Source organism: Gymnogyps californianus, chromosome 2 (genome assembly GCF_018139145.2).
Source record: "Gymnogyps californianus isolate 813 chromosome 2, ASM1813914v2, whole genome shotgun sequence".
NCBI lineage: Eukaryota > Metazoa > Chordata > Aves > Accipitriformes > Cathartidae > Gymnogyps > Gymnogyps californianus.
The window spans coordinates 158,771,588-158,788,412 of NC_059472.1; the positions used below are offsets into that span (position 1 = coordinate 158,771,588).

The 16,825-nt window shown below is 38.3% G+C and overlaps 1 protein-coding gene across 6 annotated transcripts in view; it reads right to left on the bottom strand.

The window, feature by feature from the left end:
• The window catches only part of RBM33 (RNA binding motif protein 33), a 107,794-nt gene that overhangs the window by 22,307 nt on the left and 68,662 nt on the right, over window positions 1-16,825 (bottom strand). For 5 of the 6 annotated variants that reach the window (XM_050892716.1, XM_050892718.1, XM_050892717.1 and 2 more), the window contains exon 15: window positions 12,026-12,664. In XM_050892716.1, coding sequence (XP_050748673.1) covers window positions 12,026-12,664 — 639 coding nt within the window. Of the gene's footprint in view, window positions 1-6,723; window positions 7,258-12,025; window positions 12,665-16,825 lie in introns of those variants that run through there. The other variant, XM_050892719.1, reaches the window with a different exon arrangement.

Here is a 16,825-nt window from a genome sequence, read left to right on the forward strand (position 1 = left end):
AACCAGCATTAAATCCTCCTCATTTTAGTATTAGTTCCAATATCAGCATCACCATAAGCCCTATGCCCTGATCAGATAATTTCTTTTATTCAACCCTAGAGCAGCTGGAAATGATGAAACTAAAAGGAACAAAAAAATTCTAGGAGGAATTTAAACACAATAATTGGGAGTTAAAATCTAATCTTTGCTAACTGCCTGCTGTGAAAAACAACCATAAATATTTGCAACCATTTCTTTCCAAACCAAAAAGCAATCCCAGCACATAGGAAGAGCGTCTGAGAGTGAAGCCCTCGGGTACAAAACACATCGAACATGCTCATTACTGAAACTTCAAAAGCAAACAATCATTTCCCATAAAAGGCTAGGATGGCCAACAATCATCCAATATTTAACTACCAAGCCTAATTACCACCAAATAAAACTGTATAAACTAAACACACAACTGTTACAGAGTCAAAGGCAGAAGCACACAACATTGGTTCACACTGATGAAAAATCTGAGGGGGCTTGTTCCCTGCTGGGGTCTCAAATGCCACCTTTGGGCTTCACTGCTAGCATGACTCTCCTGCAGAAGTCTGAAAAGGCAGAAACATCTCCAGACTTCTTAATGAATTAATACACTTCAGAAATAAGAAAACCTATACAAAACAATAAAGAAAGTCCATAGGGTAAGAAAAGGGGATGGAGCAAGGTCTGCTTGTTCCTGCAACAAGAAGGAAGAAAGGGCAGCTGGATCAAATCCTTTCTTTATGCTACTGCTCTGAACATCTGCTGCTGTTTGAGATGACTTGGAAGAGGGGAAGCAGAGATGAACTTGCAGCACCACTTCTCAAGAGAGGTCCGTGAGCGAGCAACTCGGCGCTCAAGGACTAAGAGTGCTCCCTGCAAGTCAGCAATACGTCGTTTCCTGTTAAAAGTAGCCCTGGCTGCAACTGAAGACAAAATTTGGTGGTTTTCTTAAGAAAATGAAAGCCAAACGTGACTCCTAGGTCACTATGTGCCTAACAAGCAGAATGACTCAGCCTCAGATAACAAATTTTAGCACCAACTCCTTTTTCACTGGTTAAAGACATGACAGTGAAAGGACAAGCACTGTCTGAGTCAAAACGAACAACCTATGTAGTAGTATTTAGTGGCAAATTAGACTCACCACCATCATCATCCTTTAAACTTCTTCTATGCAAGACAATTAGGGGCTTCTTCAGGCACGTCAATGAAGAACTAAGTCAAGCAAAACACCCACAAAGAACTTTTAACATCTGGACTTAAAGCTATAAAACCTCAGAACATTACTTACAGGTCACACGCTCATATGACAACATTAACATTTTGGAGGAAAAGACATATGATTGTAAAGATGACTGCATGTATGTTGACTCCTGATTTTCACTCATGAGGTATACAATAAGCTGGCACCCAGAAGGTAAATCAAAACACACAGCAAAGCTACAGGCAACCAGGTAAGGGAACTGAAGCTGTATTGCAGAAGCTACCCAAAATGACATCTAAACCACAGAAGCTAAATCGCTAGCATCTCTTCTACTTAAAATGCCTCAGTTCTAGCTCATTTGAAATCAACTTTTGCTTCTCCTAAAGACAATTTCTGTATTGCTAATTTTTTATTAGCTTACATCACTGCCCTCCTCAAATTTAAACATGTAGCAACAGAAGGACGTATTAAAATTTTAAGTCTTCTCTTGTCAAAATACATTTTTATCTTTTTTTTTTTTCTATAGCATTTTGGGATGTACGGGGCAAAACTAAATTTTTTGGAGATGCATCTATTCATCATCATGGCCTGTCTTATACAATTTGATGCACAAAGTGCTGAAACCAGGTAGAATACTTCTCAGTCCACCAGAGACCTGAGATTGACTGATACAAGCTCTGATTTTATACTGCAAATTTCCTCTATACTGCAAAAGTCCTCTGCAGAAAAGTGAATTTCCATTCTTTGCTTGCAAACCAATAAAGGAAGAATGTTTTTCTGTTATTGTCTACTGCTTAATTTCTATATTACAAATCATTCTGACCTTCAAGCTCTGAATTTCCAACTTTTATAAAAGGTTTACCTTCCTAACATATGGCCAGGAAAGAGTTCTCTTGAATGAAACTTTACCATTACTCGGTTAATTCTGGAGTAATGAAAATGCCTTTTTTTAAGCAGCAAGAGTTCTGTTCAGAGGAAAGTATAAAAACTATCTTTTAAATTTCAAGTATTGCAAGATTGTTAGCGGTGCCAAAATGACAAGTTAATTTCAAATAATGTGTGTAATTAAACAAAACTCAAAAGATTGATGCAAAAGGATTTGATCTACATGGTGAATGATTTTCAAACTTCTACTGTGGAAGAGTCTGCACTGTTTGATCTGAAACTGGACTAACAAAAAAGAGAAATTATGCCATTCAATGGCCATGAATTTTAGAACCGATTCCCTGATAACTATCAAGGCTGTTTTTCAATAGTTAGACTCTCTCACTATACATAGAGAGAGTCAGTGTCGTGTTTTGAGAAACATAGACCATTCTGTCAAATGTGAGATCACAAATTCTAAAAGCAGAATTTTATGAGGGACTGCTTGAATTTAGCAAGATGAGACTCTCTACTCTATCGTAATCATATGACAGTTTTACAATGAAGATGAAGTTTATTTGCCACCAACATTAGCAGGACAAATTTATTTATAACAAATGCTTTAAAATGTACTGATAAAAATGCCTATTGATACTGTCAGAGCTGCTTGCAATTTGACAGATCAAATCTTATTTTCATTCTTAAACCCCATGAAGGAATGGTATCACCAACTTGCATTCTGTAGTCAGCAAATTGATTAATCCCCCTCTATAGAAATCTCAACTCTTGATTACACCTATCAGACGTTAAGCAGCATTATTCTAGAGTGACAACACTTGACAAATTCCCAAACCATTTTTCTCAGCCTTTGTGGCCCTGCTAGCTTGTATTAACCCTGATGAAAAATTAATTTTCCTTATCTTCTGCTAAACCCCAAAATCCAAATCCGCCAAACTGGCAACTCTTTCTGTAAAGGTATTATGAAAACCTCTAAAAGATTAATTGCATGTCTTCAGGTGACATTAAATTAATTTCTGTACTCGTGACAGACATTTGATACTCCGTACTGAGAGGACAGATAACATTGTCAGGATACACAGAAGGACAGTGGTGCAGTGTCCCAGGGCAGCCTCTTATGAATTCTCCTTTCGATAAGGCCATACTTCACTGTCATTGGCACTGTTAGTGATCTTGCAGCCCATAGACCTCACTGCACAGGTTTCTATTAACTACGACAATGCTGTGTCTATCCATGTAATCTTTATAAAGCTAATTCAAAATTACCCAATAGTAAAGGGATGCGCATGCCAGATAAAGCACTTAAAGGAAATAAACTCTGGTTGATTTGTGTAAAAATAACACAGAGAAGCAAAACGTTTTCATCTTTTCTCAGACGCACTATAACTCAAATTCTTGGTAACATGATGAAGGCTTAAATCTTGCAGGGAAATCTCAATCCAAAAATGTCTTGTAATTGATTTCCTTTAAGAAAGGAGAAACCCCTCATCTGTTACCAGTTTAAGTCAGTATTTCTAGAAATGAGTACCTCTATAGTATCACAGTAGTTAAGAGGGGGGGAAAAAAAAACATCCTTTAGGTTACTAAATTCATCTTCACTTCAAGGACAAGAGAAATTACTATTCATCAGCTATACAGGTTTTCATATGTAAACTTATATTTTACTGACACTGCGATCAACTATAGTAAAAAAAGACAGACATCTACCCCAGGTAACAAAGAGAAAAAAAACAGTAAAGCAAAAACCATGTAGAGCAAGAAAGACTATCATCTAATATATACGAGTATTTTCTTGCTACAATTATCAGAAACATATGTTAAAGGCTATTTCTCTTCCACTGGTGCTCCAAATGCTTCACCACTTTGATACGGCCAGTTGACAGACTGAGGACCTGGGAATAGGAAGCCTAATCACTTGCCAAATATCCCACAACCAAATGACATGACCAAGCACTGTTTCTGAACAGTTGAAGATCTGTTTTCAAGCTGTCAAATGCCAATAGAAACACCTGGAGACCTTTTTTTAAAGGCCTTCTAAGACCTTTAAAAGTCTTTTTTTTAAGTTCAAGAATAGCAGTACTTAAAAAAAACTCCTGCTCTCCAGCCAGGCTAGAATATACTACTCTATCAATAGACAACTCATCATTAATAAGTGGTTTAAGACATACTGATGGTATGGGTTTGACTCAGAGTACACACAGAAATAAGCTACATCAGACTACAGAAGCAGTAGAACAACCAAAGCGTTCCCTGTTCACAGCAGAAAAAAAGACACTTCTGGTGCTGGCCAGTGAATTATGGGTTATTTTTCCCAGCCTAAAACTTTTGCATGTGGCAAACTTACCTCAAACAAGAGCACCCAGACTAAGCAATACATAAATAAAATGCAGAAACAGTTCCCTTCCTGTGATTAAAAGACACCGCTAAGCTGCTTCAACAAGCTATGATGTGATGACTATCTTCTCTTCTGTGCCTAATGGTGTATGAAAAGTCAGAACAGCAAGAAGAAAATGTCTTGTAAAAAAAGCAGCTAATCCCATTTAATCCCATGTACTAACAGAATTCTTACCTTAAGTATCTCCTCATCTGCCTGAGAGAACTAAGGCATGGAGAAGGAACGGCCAAAGAGATGTTAGAGAATCCTAGCCGTACCCATGCTACACTGAAGTTTCACCAGGAGTGACAGAAACACAGTTGATCACATGTCGAATCACGACTACATGTTTTTCTAGTACAACCACCCACCAGTTCATTATGAAAAAAATAAAAATTCTGTGTCAAAGCTACAGCAAAATCAAGGTTCTGGACTGGATATGTATAATACTCTCAGAAGTACCTTCATTTTTACGTTGCTGTCTGCAAAATACATAACATAGATATCAAAAAACATGTTTTTGAGCAAAGTTTCCTGGTTCCCTTTTCAGTTGCCAGTCTCCAGGATAATTTTTTGCACAGAGAATTTTAGTGAAGACTGGACACGCAGAGAAATCACCAAGAGAAAAGGCTCTTGTTGGAAAATACCAGTGATTCAAAGTTTCTGATGGCCCAAAGCTCCCGAAGGAGCACTTCTCAGCCAGACACCAGCTATGGCACAGAAAGCCAGTACTAGATATCAGAAACCAGTACAGCTGGAGCTTCCCTTCTTGTGTCACGTCTAGTTTTTCTAGTTCGTGTTCCTTGAAGCTTAAAACTAATGGCAAGTTGAATCCCTCTGGTGTGGTTGCCATAAGCTCCTCATACAGTCTTGACATGGTCAACCCACATTACCTCCCTCTCCAACCACTTACAGCATCAGGATTCTCCCAACTCAGAGCCACACCTCCGTACTAAAGGTCAATTCCAAGTGGTCAAACCTGAAATACCATTTAACAAAGGCATGACTTCTTGAAACATTAAATTTAAGTGGACAAATCTGCATGTTCCCCCCCCAAGTTAAGAGATTGCATTCAATTAGCTTTCATTTGAAAACTAGCTCTTTCTCTTTGTAATGCACTTTAACAGTGTTACAGTTGCCTTTAGTCATTTCCTATCAGGAAACTGGGCTACTAGATACTCCGTAACACCAACATCATATCAATATGAATTTTGCACTGTAACACTTACAATAGCAGAAAAACTCTCCTTTGAGACTTAACAAGAGTGACAAGCAATACCAAACGCCTTGCTTTCAGGGTGTTCAGAAGGAAGCAGCACTCTTCTTCAACATACAATTTAAAAGTCTCCTGAGGAAAAGGAGAAACCTGTTCTGCAGTCTACAATAGGAAATACTTTATTACACTTTAGTTCCAAGATAACCACAGCAAAGTTAAGTTCAATTTAGGTAGATATCTCTTCCCCCTTTCGAGGATTTTATTACAAACCCATAAAAAGTACTATCTGCATCTGGTTTGGTTGTCAGTCCCTCTAGTTGCTAAGTGTGTCCACACACGCCCTTGTATTTCATTTCCCAGTAACCAAATGTGCCCCAAACAGTACAGCATAGCCCGCCTCACTGCCCCCAAACCATGAAATATTCTGTCTCTACAGGGACCAACCTCACTGGAGGTCTGGGAAGACAGGGTTTATTGCTCATTTTCAAACGTTTCATGAAAATACTATGCCTTTTTCATAACTGGAATACCACAGGGCTCCCTGACTTCCTTTTTTATCTGGGTTGTTTTGGGGGTTTTTTGAGGTTTTTTTGAGGTGGAATTAAGAAATTAATGTCCATTTGTGAAATATTTCCAGAGAGAAATCTTGCAGGTTGTGGCAGGCAGAGTCCTCTTTCAACAGCATTTACATTAGTACTGCTTCAAAGGTCTTGCCCATTTTGACAGTCTCTAAATGACAAACATGGTATCTGAGCATTCAGATATCATGGCTTCTGCAGCTCCTTCAGTCCGCTGCTGATAGAATACAGACATTATCCATTCCTCATTCAAATAGTGGGATACGAATAAACCACAACGCCACTCTCCTGCTTCTTAAAAAGTAATAGTATGGTATACAGTGAGAGTTCCGGTGTTGTTTCTCACAGCTGGTAGCGCTGCAGAGCTGGGTGAAGGGCTCCCTCAAGAACTTGTCATGCAAATGCCAAAAATCTTAGTGTTTGTAATTCCTGACATATGCAGATGAAAGGCGCTATAGAACTTTCAAGTCAAATATTTTTAATTAAACTTGAACATACACATGCAAGTAGAAACAAGTACAAACATTAACCAAAGTTGGTTGATAAGGTTACATTATCAAACAATAATCATCTCAATCAGTATCTTTTTCCATATTTAGAACTCCATATTCATCTCTTACACTTCTCAGTTACTCTAAATATGAATAAAATTGTCTCTCTTCCATTCCAATTCTCTTTCTCTTTACAATCTGAGGACATTTTTTGTGACAGGCTTTTCAAACAAAAGAACTTGCCAAATCTTTCTTCAAGCTTTTCAGACGAAGCATCATCTCAGGTTTTCAGGAATTATGATCACTAATAAGATACTGCTTCTAATCCAACAGGGAACACTGAGATTTTTATGTACTTTTATATATATGTTTTTATGAAAAAAGCTCATTGTGCAGCTTTCCACAGAGACAAAGATTGGTGTGTTCTTGGTGCAGCATAAGAACCAGCATTTTCAGGCCTTTGGGACAGACACACATCTCTCTGAGCATGGCAGGCCATTTTCTGGCTAGAGAGAAATCACCCAACAACAACATAAGATGACTGAATGATACAGAGATTTTTAGATACTACCATTTCCCACAGAACTGCCAACTAAATGAAAAACATGTTCAGCACATATTTCATATGATCTTAAGATATTTAAGGTTGTAGCTGGTGCAAACCTGTTCTTCCAGGACTAAAGATACTTCTAATATATTGGCTTAAGGAATTCAATTGCACTTGGTACTAGAACTATTTATTGACAGACTGATTACAGAGAGCCCAAAGAAGACCACCACAAACAGCCAAGGTGTTAGAAAACATGCCCCATCAAGAGGGACTGAAGGATATTAGTGCTCAGAAACAGTTAAGAGATCTTTAAAAAGAGAGAGCCACGAAGAGGGATATAAATTCTTTCCCATGTCTCTTGAAGTATAATACAGTCATAGATTCAAAATTGCAGCAAGAAAATCTGGCTTGGTCACTAAGAAAATTCTCCTAAATGTACACATTAGACACTGTGTCCTGGTTTCGGCTGGGATAGAGTTAATTTTCTTCTTAGTAGCTGGTACAGTGCTGTGTTTTGGATTTAGTGTGAGAATAAGGTTGATAACACGCTGATGTTTTAGTTGCTACTAAGTAGCACTTATCCTAAGTTAAGGATTTTCAGTTTCCCATGCTCTGCCAGCAAGCAGGTGTGCAAGAAGCTGGGAGGGAGCAGAGCCGGGGCAGCTGACCCGAACTAGCCAAAGGGATATTCCATACCATAGAATGTCATGCCCGGTATATAAACAGGGGGGAGTTCACCGGGAGGGGCGGATCGCTGCTGGGGCATCGGTCAGCGGGTGGTGAGCAACTGCATTGTGCACCACCCTTCTTTTCTTGGGTATTATTTCTCTTTTTTTTTGTTATATTCCTTTTCATTACAATTATTATTATTATTATTATATTATTATTATTCTTAGTTAGTAGTATATTTTATTTTACTTTAGTTATTAAACTGTTCTTATCTCAACCCATGAGTTTTACCTTTTTTCTTCCCCTCCTCCCCACCCCACTGGGAGTGGGGAGGGGGAAGTGGCTGCGTGGTGCTTGGTTGCTAGCTGGGGTTAAAGCACAACACACTGGAATAGATGGCCAAAGAAATCTCCAATAACGAGATCTCAGAAAAATGTTGGACAAATCTGTCAGGAATGCTACAGAGTTCATCCCCCCTTCAAGACAGAATAAATTATTTCTATGGTCCTTTCACTCCTATTTTTTATGATTTTTATGATCACATTTTTAAGTGATTTATTAGGGTGTTTCTTCCCAGCAAACACTCTACAATCTCACTGAGTTTATTCTTACGAGTATCTTTAGGATTAACTTCAGGCTCCTCACTAAGCCAGGCAAATCTCAGATGCTTCCTTAGTAAAATACACTAGTATGAATACACAGCAAATATACTGAACTCCTACATCTGGAAGGGATGGGTCTGAAGACATGCCACACAAACCACAGAGCAGACCAGATCCAAAGACGTTTGTGCCTCCTAGAAAAAAAAAAAACCCAAACCTCAAAATTCATCTGCTAAACACTAAGCACTGCCTCATTTTCCAGGAACATAGTATTTAAAGGAGTAATTAAAATGGAAAACTATTCACTGTACTGCCATTCCTGCATAAATTACAGGAGTATGAGAAAGGGATGGGCATATCAGTATTGGTGGGGGAAGGCAGGCGGCAGGATTTGTTTAAAAAAAGCATCCACAGACAAAATCATTAATGACAGTACCTAACATGTGTCACCTTGATATGCAGACTTAGTCCGACATACAGGAAATGCTGTATCATTTTCTACTTCCCTTTTATTTAAGAATAAGAAGCCATAAATTAAGGCATCTTATGCATCAGGTAAACTAGACAAAATATTTCTTGGAATTTAATTAGTAATTCTTACAATTCCATAAAAATACTTAAAAAGCAAAATCCTCTCAAGAAAGAATATTGTGGAAACAGATGAAAGGCCATTTTACCTCCTTAAATAACACGGGATACTTCTACCTGGGAGGTCAGAGATCCTCAGTAGTATTGCAGTGCCCAGCAACACAAATAAACATAGTTAGAAGCTTAGACTGGGAAAGGTATTGCCCTCAAGAGAAGAAACCATTCTCTTCTGACAGTATTTGCACACCATAAACCTCACCAATACACCAAGTACACCTCCTTAACTGTTAAACAAAAAACATCACCAGCAACACAACACCATTTAATCCTGGTTCTACAGATGGTCCTACCAAATTTATAATAGTCCTTGCTACCAGCTCCTGTTTTAGGTCAATTTGGTCTAGATAGAGTTAGTACAGGTCTGGCCTCAATCAGCCGCTTCAGCTGACAGCTCTACTATGGTGCTATACCATGGCTGGCAGGCTGAAAGAGAAAGGACTTTCCAAGTCTTTACCAACATGAATCAAGAAAGCTTCGAAAAAGAACCTGCATTGTGTCTAATCACAAGCCATCTCACTCATACATGGGTATTCAAAACATCTCTGCACAAAAGAGCTCTAGAAAGGAAAAAGGGTACAAGTGATTAGACTGAGAAAAACGGCAGGGCTGCTTAACTGCAGGATCAAGTCAGTGCATATAGATAAGAGATACCAGCCATCCCTTTGGCCAAAGGCAGGGAATTAGAGGAAGCCCCATTACATGCTAAAGAGAATGGCTAGGAAAAATGAGATTTGGCTTTTGTTTTCTACTTAGGGTTGAGGCAAAAGTTGTGAAAATAAATAAAGCATGTGGCAGGACTAAACACTAGAAGTGGAAAATAAATGTGATCTGTGATCTTTATTGTATTCGGAGTCCAAGCAGCTTTTAATTCTTCTTTAAAATCCTGTCAAAATAGACAAGACTGGCCCCCCTGCTGCTCAATTTTTTCTTTTTCCTTGCGTGGTCAAGGAAACAAAGTCATAGATTCAGCTTGTCACTAACTGATTAAAAATTAATCAACTATCTTGATCAGTGTTAAACAGCTAATTGCAATGCTTGCTTTTATTCTTCCACACTTGGAAGGAAAACTTAAAATGTCCACGGCAATATGAAAAAAGTAACAAAGGCTACATGTAAAGAACCTGCTTTACCTTGCTAAAACCTCGGTATCTGAAAGTTAAGACGGACAGAGCAAATCTGCTTCTGTATACAATGAAAGAGGGGTTACACATGCATTTACTGAAGCTAATTGCTCTTGCTTACCATGAGACTTATCTGAAACAAATAATTTATGGTTTTCTGAAATAGAGCATTATGATAAAAACTATTTCATTGTGAATGTTACTGTGGGCACTGATAACCATTTTTTACAAAGAGCTGTATACAGTGGTAACTGGCATTGTTTTGTTTCACCACATAATAAAAGAAGTTGTGCATGATTGCTTTATTCAATTATACATGCATAACAAACCTGTCATACCTCTTGCAGGCCACTGGGATACCTGCAGACATATTTATATATAAATATTTTTAGCCCAACAGAATCAATTCCTTTCAACTTCTTGTAATTTATTCTTCTGTACTTAAGTTATCATGCCTGAGGAATTAGACATCCTCCAAGTCGGGCTGTTGTCAGCTCTATGTAGTCAATAAGGCCCTTTATGTTAATATTTTGAAAGACCACATGGCCATTATGCAGTCCACAATTTTAAGTGTATTTAAGTTTTATGAGCTGTAGAAAAACATTTTTATAAAAAGTAGTTAAGACTTTGACATTTCAACTTCCTCCCCATTTCTACAGAGTAAAGCCTAGCCTCCAAGGCCTTGTACAGTCCCTGTTAACACACTGTTCATTTCATTACAGACTTAGGGCAGTTCTGCAGGTTTCCCTAATTAATGCTCCAAATAATTTAAGAAGCATTCTTCCAGAAAAACACCTCCCACGTACCACAGCATTAAACCACATCACATCCTTCTTTCCTCCTCAGCATAAACCCGAGGACAGATTTCACCCTGACAACACGATCGCGCTATGTCCCCTCATCTCAGTTTCTTCAGAGCCCTAACAAATTAACTTGTCTTTTCATTAAGACAGAAGAAATTTGGTCGAGATACTTTCTAACCAAAGCCCCAGATCTTAAATATACATGCTGCCATCAAGACCAGCATTGTGAGTCCTCCACAACACCGGTGCTCGAGGGACACTCTGCAGATAATAGAGCCCTCATCAAAAGATAAGGAAATCTCATTTAGATGCAGAAGTGAAATGGTAACATTTTAAACCTAGCCTCTAACAGAAAATATCCCCCTCCAATATACTGCTTAAATTAGTATAGAAAGAAAATAAAAACAATCTTCCCTTGAGTACAGAAACCTCACTAACACCAGCATCTGCACACAACTAAATTAGGTGGCTTCAACTACCAAATAAGCAGAGTCTAGCTTTTTAACCGAACCTTAAAAACAGCCATCCAAATCCTTTTCTCTGACCAATTATCAGCCCTATCAACCTTAAGCAAAAAGAGCTCAGTTGAGGAGTCTTTCAGACTCAAGTTACAACTTCAAACTTAAAAGAAAGGAGTATTATTTCAGTGTGATTTCAGTAATAACTGCCTGGTAGTAAAGCGTTACAGGAAACATTAATTTCTGAGTAACTGCTAACAACTTACAGTTCTGAAAATATAAAACATGGACTATTGGGTCTGCTAAACCTGCTACTTCCCTTGACATCTCAGGCCCATTTTTTATTTTGGGATTATGCAGAATGAAACACACAAAAACAAACCATGACAACACACACACACAAGATGAGCCTTGGAAACTTACCCCTCCTGACAACTTAATCACCCTGACTTTGCTGCCGACATGGGGCCCATCTCCACTAGCACTGTTTGTCCGCTGCATGACAGTCCTTTTCACGCCAGGTTTCAGTTCCTGGGGCCTTGCTTGTACCGAAGCCACTCGAGCAGTCTGTGTCGTGGGCAGCGATGCTGCAGCAGGCTTTGTCTGTAACACTTTCTGCGGCGCCTGAGGCTGACTCGGAGGTACTGTTCTAGTCTGCCTCAGCTGCTTCACTGGCTTCATCTGCTGTCCTTGATACTGCATATTTGCCCCGACCTGTGGGAAATCTGTGGGTTTGGGTTGGATATTTGGAACTACTGTATCTTGCTTTTTAACAAGGAGTCTGTTTTTCACATTTTGCCTGGTCTGTAAGCCAGAGTGGGGTATGTAAGGGCTGCCATTGGTGGGGAACTCGGAGGAGTCGTCCTCCTGCTGCATGTAGGACTGTTGCGTAGAAGGTTGCTGCTGCTGCTGCTGCGCAAGTCTTTCGAGCAATTCTCTCTTTCTAGCACCAGCCTGCTGCTGCCGTCTCAGCTCCTTTTGTTTCAGAATTTCTTCTCTCAGACGCTTCTGCTCTTCTATCTTCAAACGATACAATCTAGTTTCTTCATCTTCGTCTGGATACTACAAAGGAAAATACAAATGAATTTATAAAATTCTCAACAAATGCCCAGCTTGGTCAAAACAACATTAAATTTTTGTTTCAGATGTCATAAAGCTGTAGCTCTCTGAAGAGCTTTTTAAATTATCCCTGATACCAAACTAAGGCTATTAGTGGAGTATATCTGCTGGTAAGGTTTATTTGCTATTCATTACAGACAAACAGCTGAAATGTGGTTTAGGACTTAGATATACTACTTCCTAGACAGAAAAGCTTTAATACCATTTGAGAAATCTTATCAGAATATTAAAAAAAAAAAGTTTTACAAATTGGAACTCATTTAGAAGTTTCTAAAACCAATTAAACTATTAATATAATTCAAGATATCAAAATATGTTTCAAATAGAAAGTAACAATACGGAGGCAACCCACTGTCACACAGGTTTTATCTTGCTCTTTTCTGACAAAGTAACAAAAGGTAGGGTGGTAAATGACCTGAAAGGCCCTGATTAGAACTATTGATTTTTCTCACAGAATTTTCAGCCTGATCTCAAACTCATTTGTCACACAATAATTGGTTATAATGAACAGCACAAGTCAATCTCTCTGACCTTGAACTCGTGCACTCTCTTCAGAATCAAAATGTTGCCAAATGCAGTGTTGGAATATTAATGGTATATAGAGAATGCCTTTAATATTCCAGCCCTGGGCCCTTCTGAAAGTATTACACACCATCAAATAACCTTTCTAAAGATTCTTCAGCTTCAGCAGAACAGGTTCTTATGAAAACCTGTATAGAAATGGACAAGAGTCAAGGAAATGCAGATTCTCATCATCCTGGAAAAGAAATCAAATTGCTCTTGCGATACAATCACGTGTATTTTTCAAAATTACAGAGCATGCTTTTTCATTATTTTTTTCTTTCCAAACATTTGAAATATTAAGTTAGAGACTTGTAGAGACTGCTTACAAATGGTAATGAGCACAACATTCTACTCAAGATATATTAATCACCCCTAACAAAAACAGGCTCTCAAAGTAACAATACTTTGCATGTTGGTAAGTTACAGCATAAAGAATGCTAAAATATTTCTCAAAAACTAGGAATCTGTGATGAACAGTTATTTACCTTGCAGCAATCGGGTGCAAACTCTTGTCAACACAAATGCCATTTTTGCACATATACGACCCAAATGTGCAACATTTTTGGTTTTTTGTGGTTTGGGTTTTTTTTGTTTTTTTTTTTTTTTTTATTCAAGTGCTTTTATTCCTGGTACGCCCCAGAATCCTCCCCAACCCAAGGAAAAAAAAGGCACAACAGATTCAACCATAAAGCTGGTTCACACATATAAAAGCCCAGTAAAGTCATATCTGTACTCATAGAATGCAGATGCACAAATCCTGAATGCTTGTTTCCTTCAGCTGTAACTGCTTCTTCCCTGAGCATGTATTGACAGGGATTATTTCCACAGTTACTAAAAAATAGCTGCATGTCTCACACTAGAGTCCAGCCTAAACAATGGCTAAAACAAGACTTCAACAAAACTGGAGTTTTAAAATTTGTATTTATTTATTTTTTAAATATGGGCTATAGTTCATGGATGAAGTCTAACACTATCTTTTTTATGAAAATGCTTCATATACTAAAAGGTTCTGATCTTCCTCTATACTTTTCAGACTATGATGGTGGTGATTAATGACTAATCACTGTAACAACTAGATTACAGGTACTTGTTGATAGATGGTAACAGGAACGTACTTCTACAGGAGGAAACTCAAATATTTCATCTTATATTGAAAACTGGAGATGCTGGATTGTAGTAAAAAAAAGAATACGACCCTTATGAAATATAGTAAAAGGATAAGACCCTTAAATATAGTTTGCATAGGATGAGAAAATACAGATAAGCTCCAGAAAGGAGGAGGATGTGCTGTTATGCAGATCCTGATGCAATGAATAAAATTTTCAGTTGCTTTCAGAGACAGTAACATCTCTCAGGTACTGAAATTGTCCAAACAGAAAACTTGTTTCACTTAATGAATTAGTTTATTCACTTGCTTTGCTTTGGATCAGAATATTCTACATTTTATCTAAACAAGTTTGATGGATTCCAGTGAGCCAGCACCAAATTTACATTTGGAGGTAGCAGCGTATTTTTTTTTTCCTTACGTTCAATTGAGGGTGTCAATACCAGCATGAGTCTGCATGAGACCAGCTCTTCTATCAGCTGTTCTTTCTTATCAGAGACTTGTCTGCTCATTTTATCATCTAACAAGTTCTGAAGGCCTTGGAAGATGTAGATCACGATGTGGCAAGTTCAAAACACTAACTCAAAGGTTACATATAGCAGCACAGAGATGTGTACTTTGCGGCACACTTAAATGAGTCTTGCGAGCAGACAAGGAATGAAGAGACTGAGAGACTGACCAATACGTCCGTGCAACACCCCTTGGACAGATATACCGATTTCAACTACACTAGCATTAAACACAGAAGACGACTGACAAACTATACTACCAACACATACGAAGTTAGATGAATGCCTAGTAGAATATTCAGGCAACTTGATCTCAAATCTAATCTGAAATTTTCCTTTCAGGAACTCAACTCAATACTTAGGAAATTAGTAATGATCCTAAGAAGTCAATCCCTTCTTAAAGGGTAAGCTTTGAAAGCAAGGCCAAGAGCTCCGAGGTTATATGACAACTGCAGATCAGTCTGTTAACGGGCTATAGGTAGACCTAAATTCTCCATCTTCATAAGCAAGTTGCTACTACTGTTAAGTTCTCAGTAAAATACCCTTGCAGCTAGAGGAAGACCAAACAATATAAAGACCCTGCGATGTTTAACAAAATATTTGCACTAGGAGTCAGGTTTAATTGACATTAGTTGTACAATGACCCAACAGTACAGATTCAGAATGGCAGCAAACTCCTTACTAGGATGAAAACAGGGGCAGTTAAATCCTCTGCTGCTCAGCTTTAAAAGCAGCTTATATATACTATACTATAGAGTGAGGGGGTGGGTGTGTGTGTATATATATGTCTGTGTGTATATATATACCTATAGTATATATAAATGACCTGTAGTATGTAATAAGGAGCTTCATCATACAGAACAGGCAAGACAGTATATCGGGCCAAGATGGAAACAGTACACAATGCCTATTGCTAATGATTTTCATCTGTTAGTTTAATAAACCCACTACGGATTTCTCCAACAAGCAGCAGCACCGCTAAAAAAAAAAGGAGGGGGGGGCAAAAAAAAAAAGCAAGTATTTTGCCCCAAAAAAAGCAACTGGGAGAAAGACATCCTTCAAAGTTGTCATAAAGTTCACAGCTTGTGTTTGGAAGTCTGCTGCCAAAAGCAACATTATCTGTAGGTGAAGAAGCAGAAAAACTTAGAGCAGCCTTTTTCTTGGATAAACTATTGATGCTTCACACTTTTTCTGTAGAAAACTCCACAACATGAAGAAATGGTACATTGTATACGGATCCTCCTTTTACAGGAGGCCACAGAGTACAAAAGGCCAGCAATGCAAATCGGTTCCCTTGGTTGTGTGGACATGGGGTTTTTTTGTTGGGTTTTGGGAGTTTTGTTTTGGTTTTGGGGGGTTTTTTTGATGATATTTTTTAAGTGGAGATTCTCATCCATCTTTGAACAGTTCTTGAAGACAATGTATTTCACCACGGTTTGAAGGGAAGACAGAGCCTTAGCTATAGGTTTTTCTTCTGCCTTAAGGTCCAAAGCAGCTTTGATGGAAAGTGCCAAAAGAAAATGTTACAGGCTGCTTTTCTGAGTCTAGCTGAAGAGCAGCAGTCCTACATCATTCTCCAGGAGAACTTAGAATGGCACTGTTGACTGAGGAAACGACAGCAAAGACATGCTCTAAAACAAGGGATTAAACTTTCTACTGAAATTTAAGTCCTAGTATCTGTAGCTTGCTTTTTGTATGGTGAATTAAAAAAAAACAACAAACCTCACACCTTTTCAGAGGTCTGCAGGCTTTATTACTAGTTAATAGAACTAAATGCAGTCATAAGAACCAGATACTCTAAGTGTTCTGGTTTGCTATCAAGGAACAAAGAAAGGAATCATGCAACCAGGCTCACTTGTGTCCCTCAGCACAATGGGTGCAAGGACAGAGCAATCAAAATGGTTTGATCTGTGGCATAAACACAAA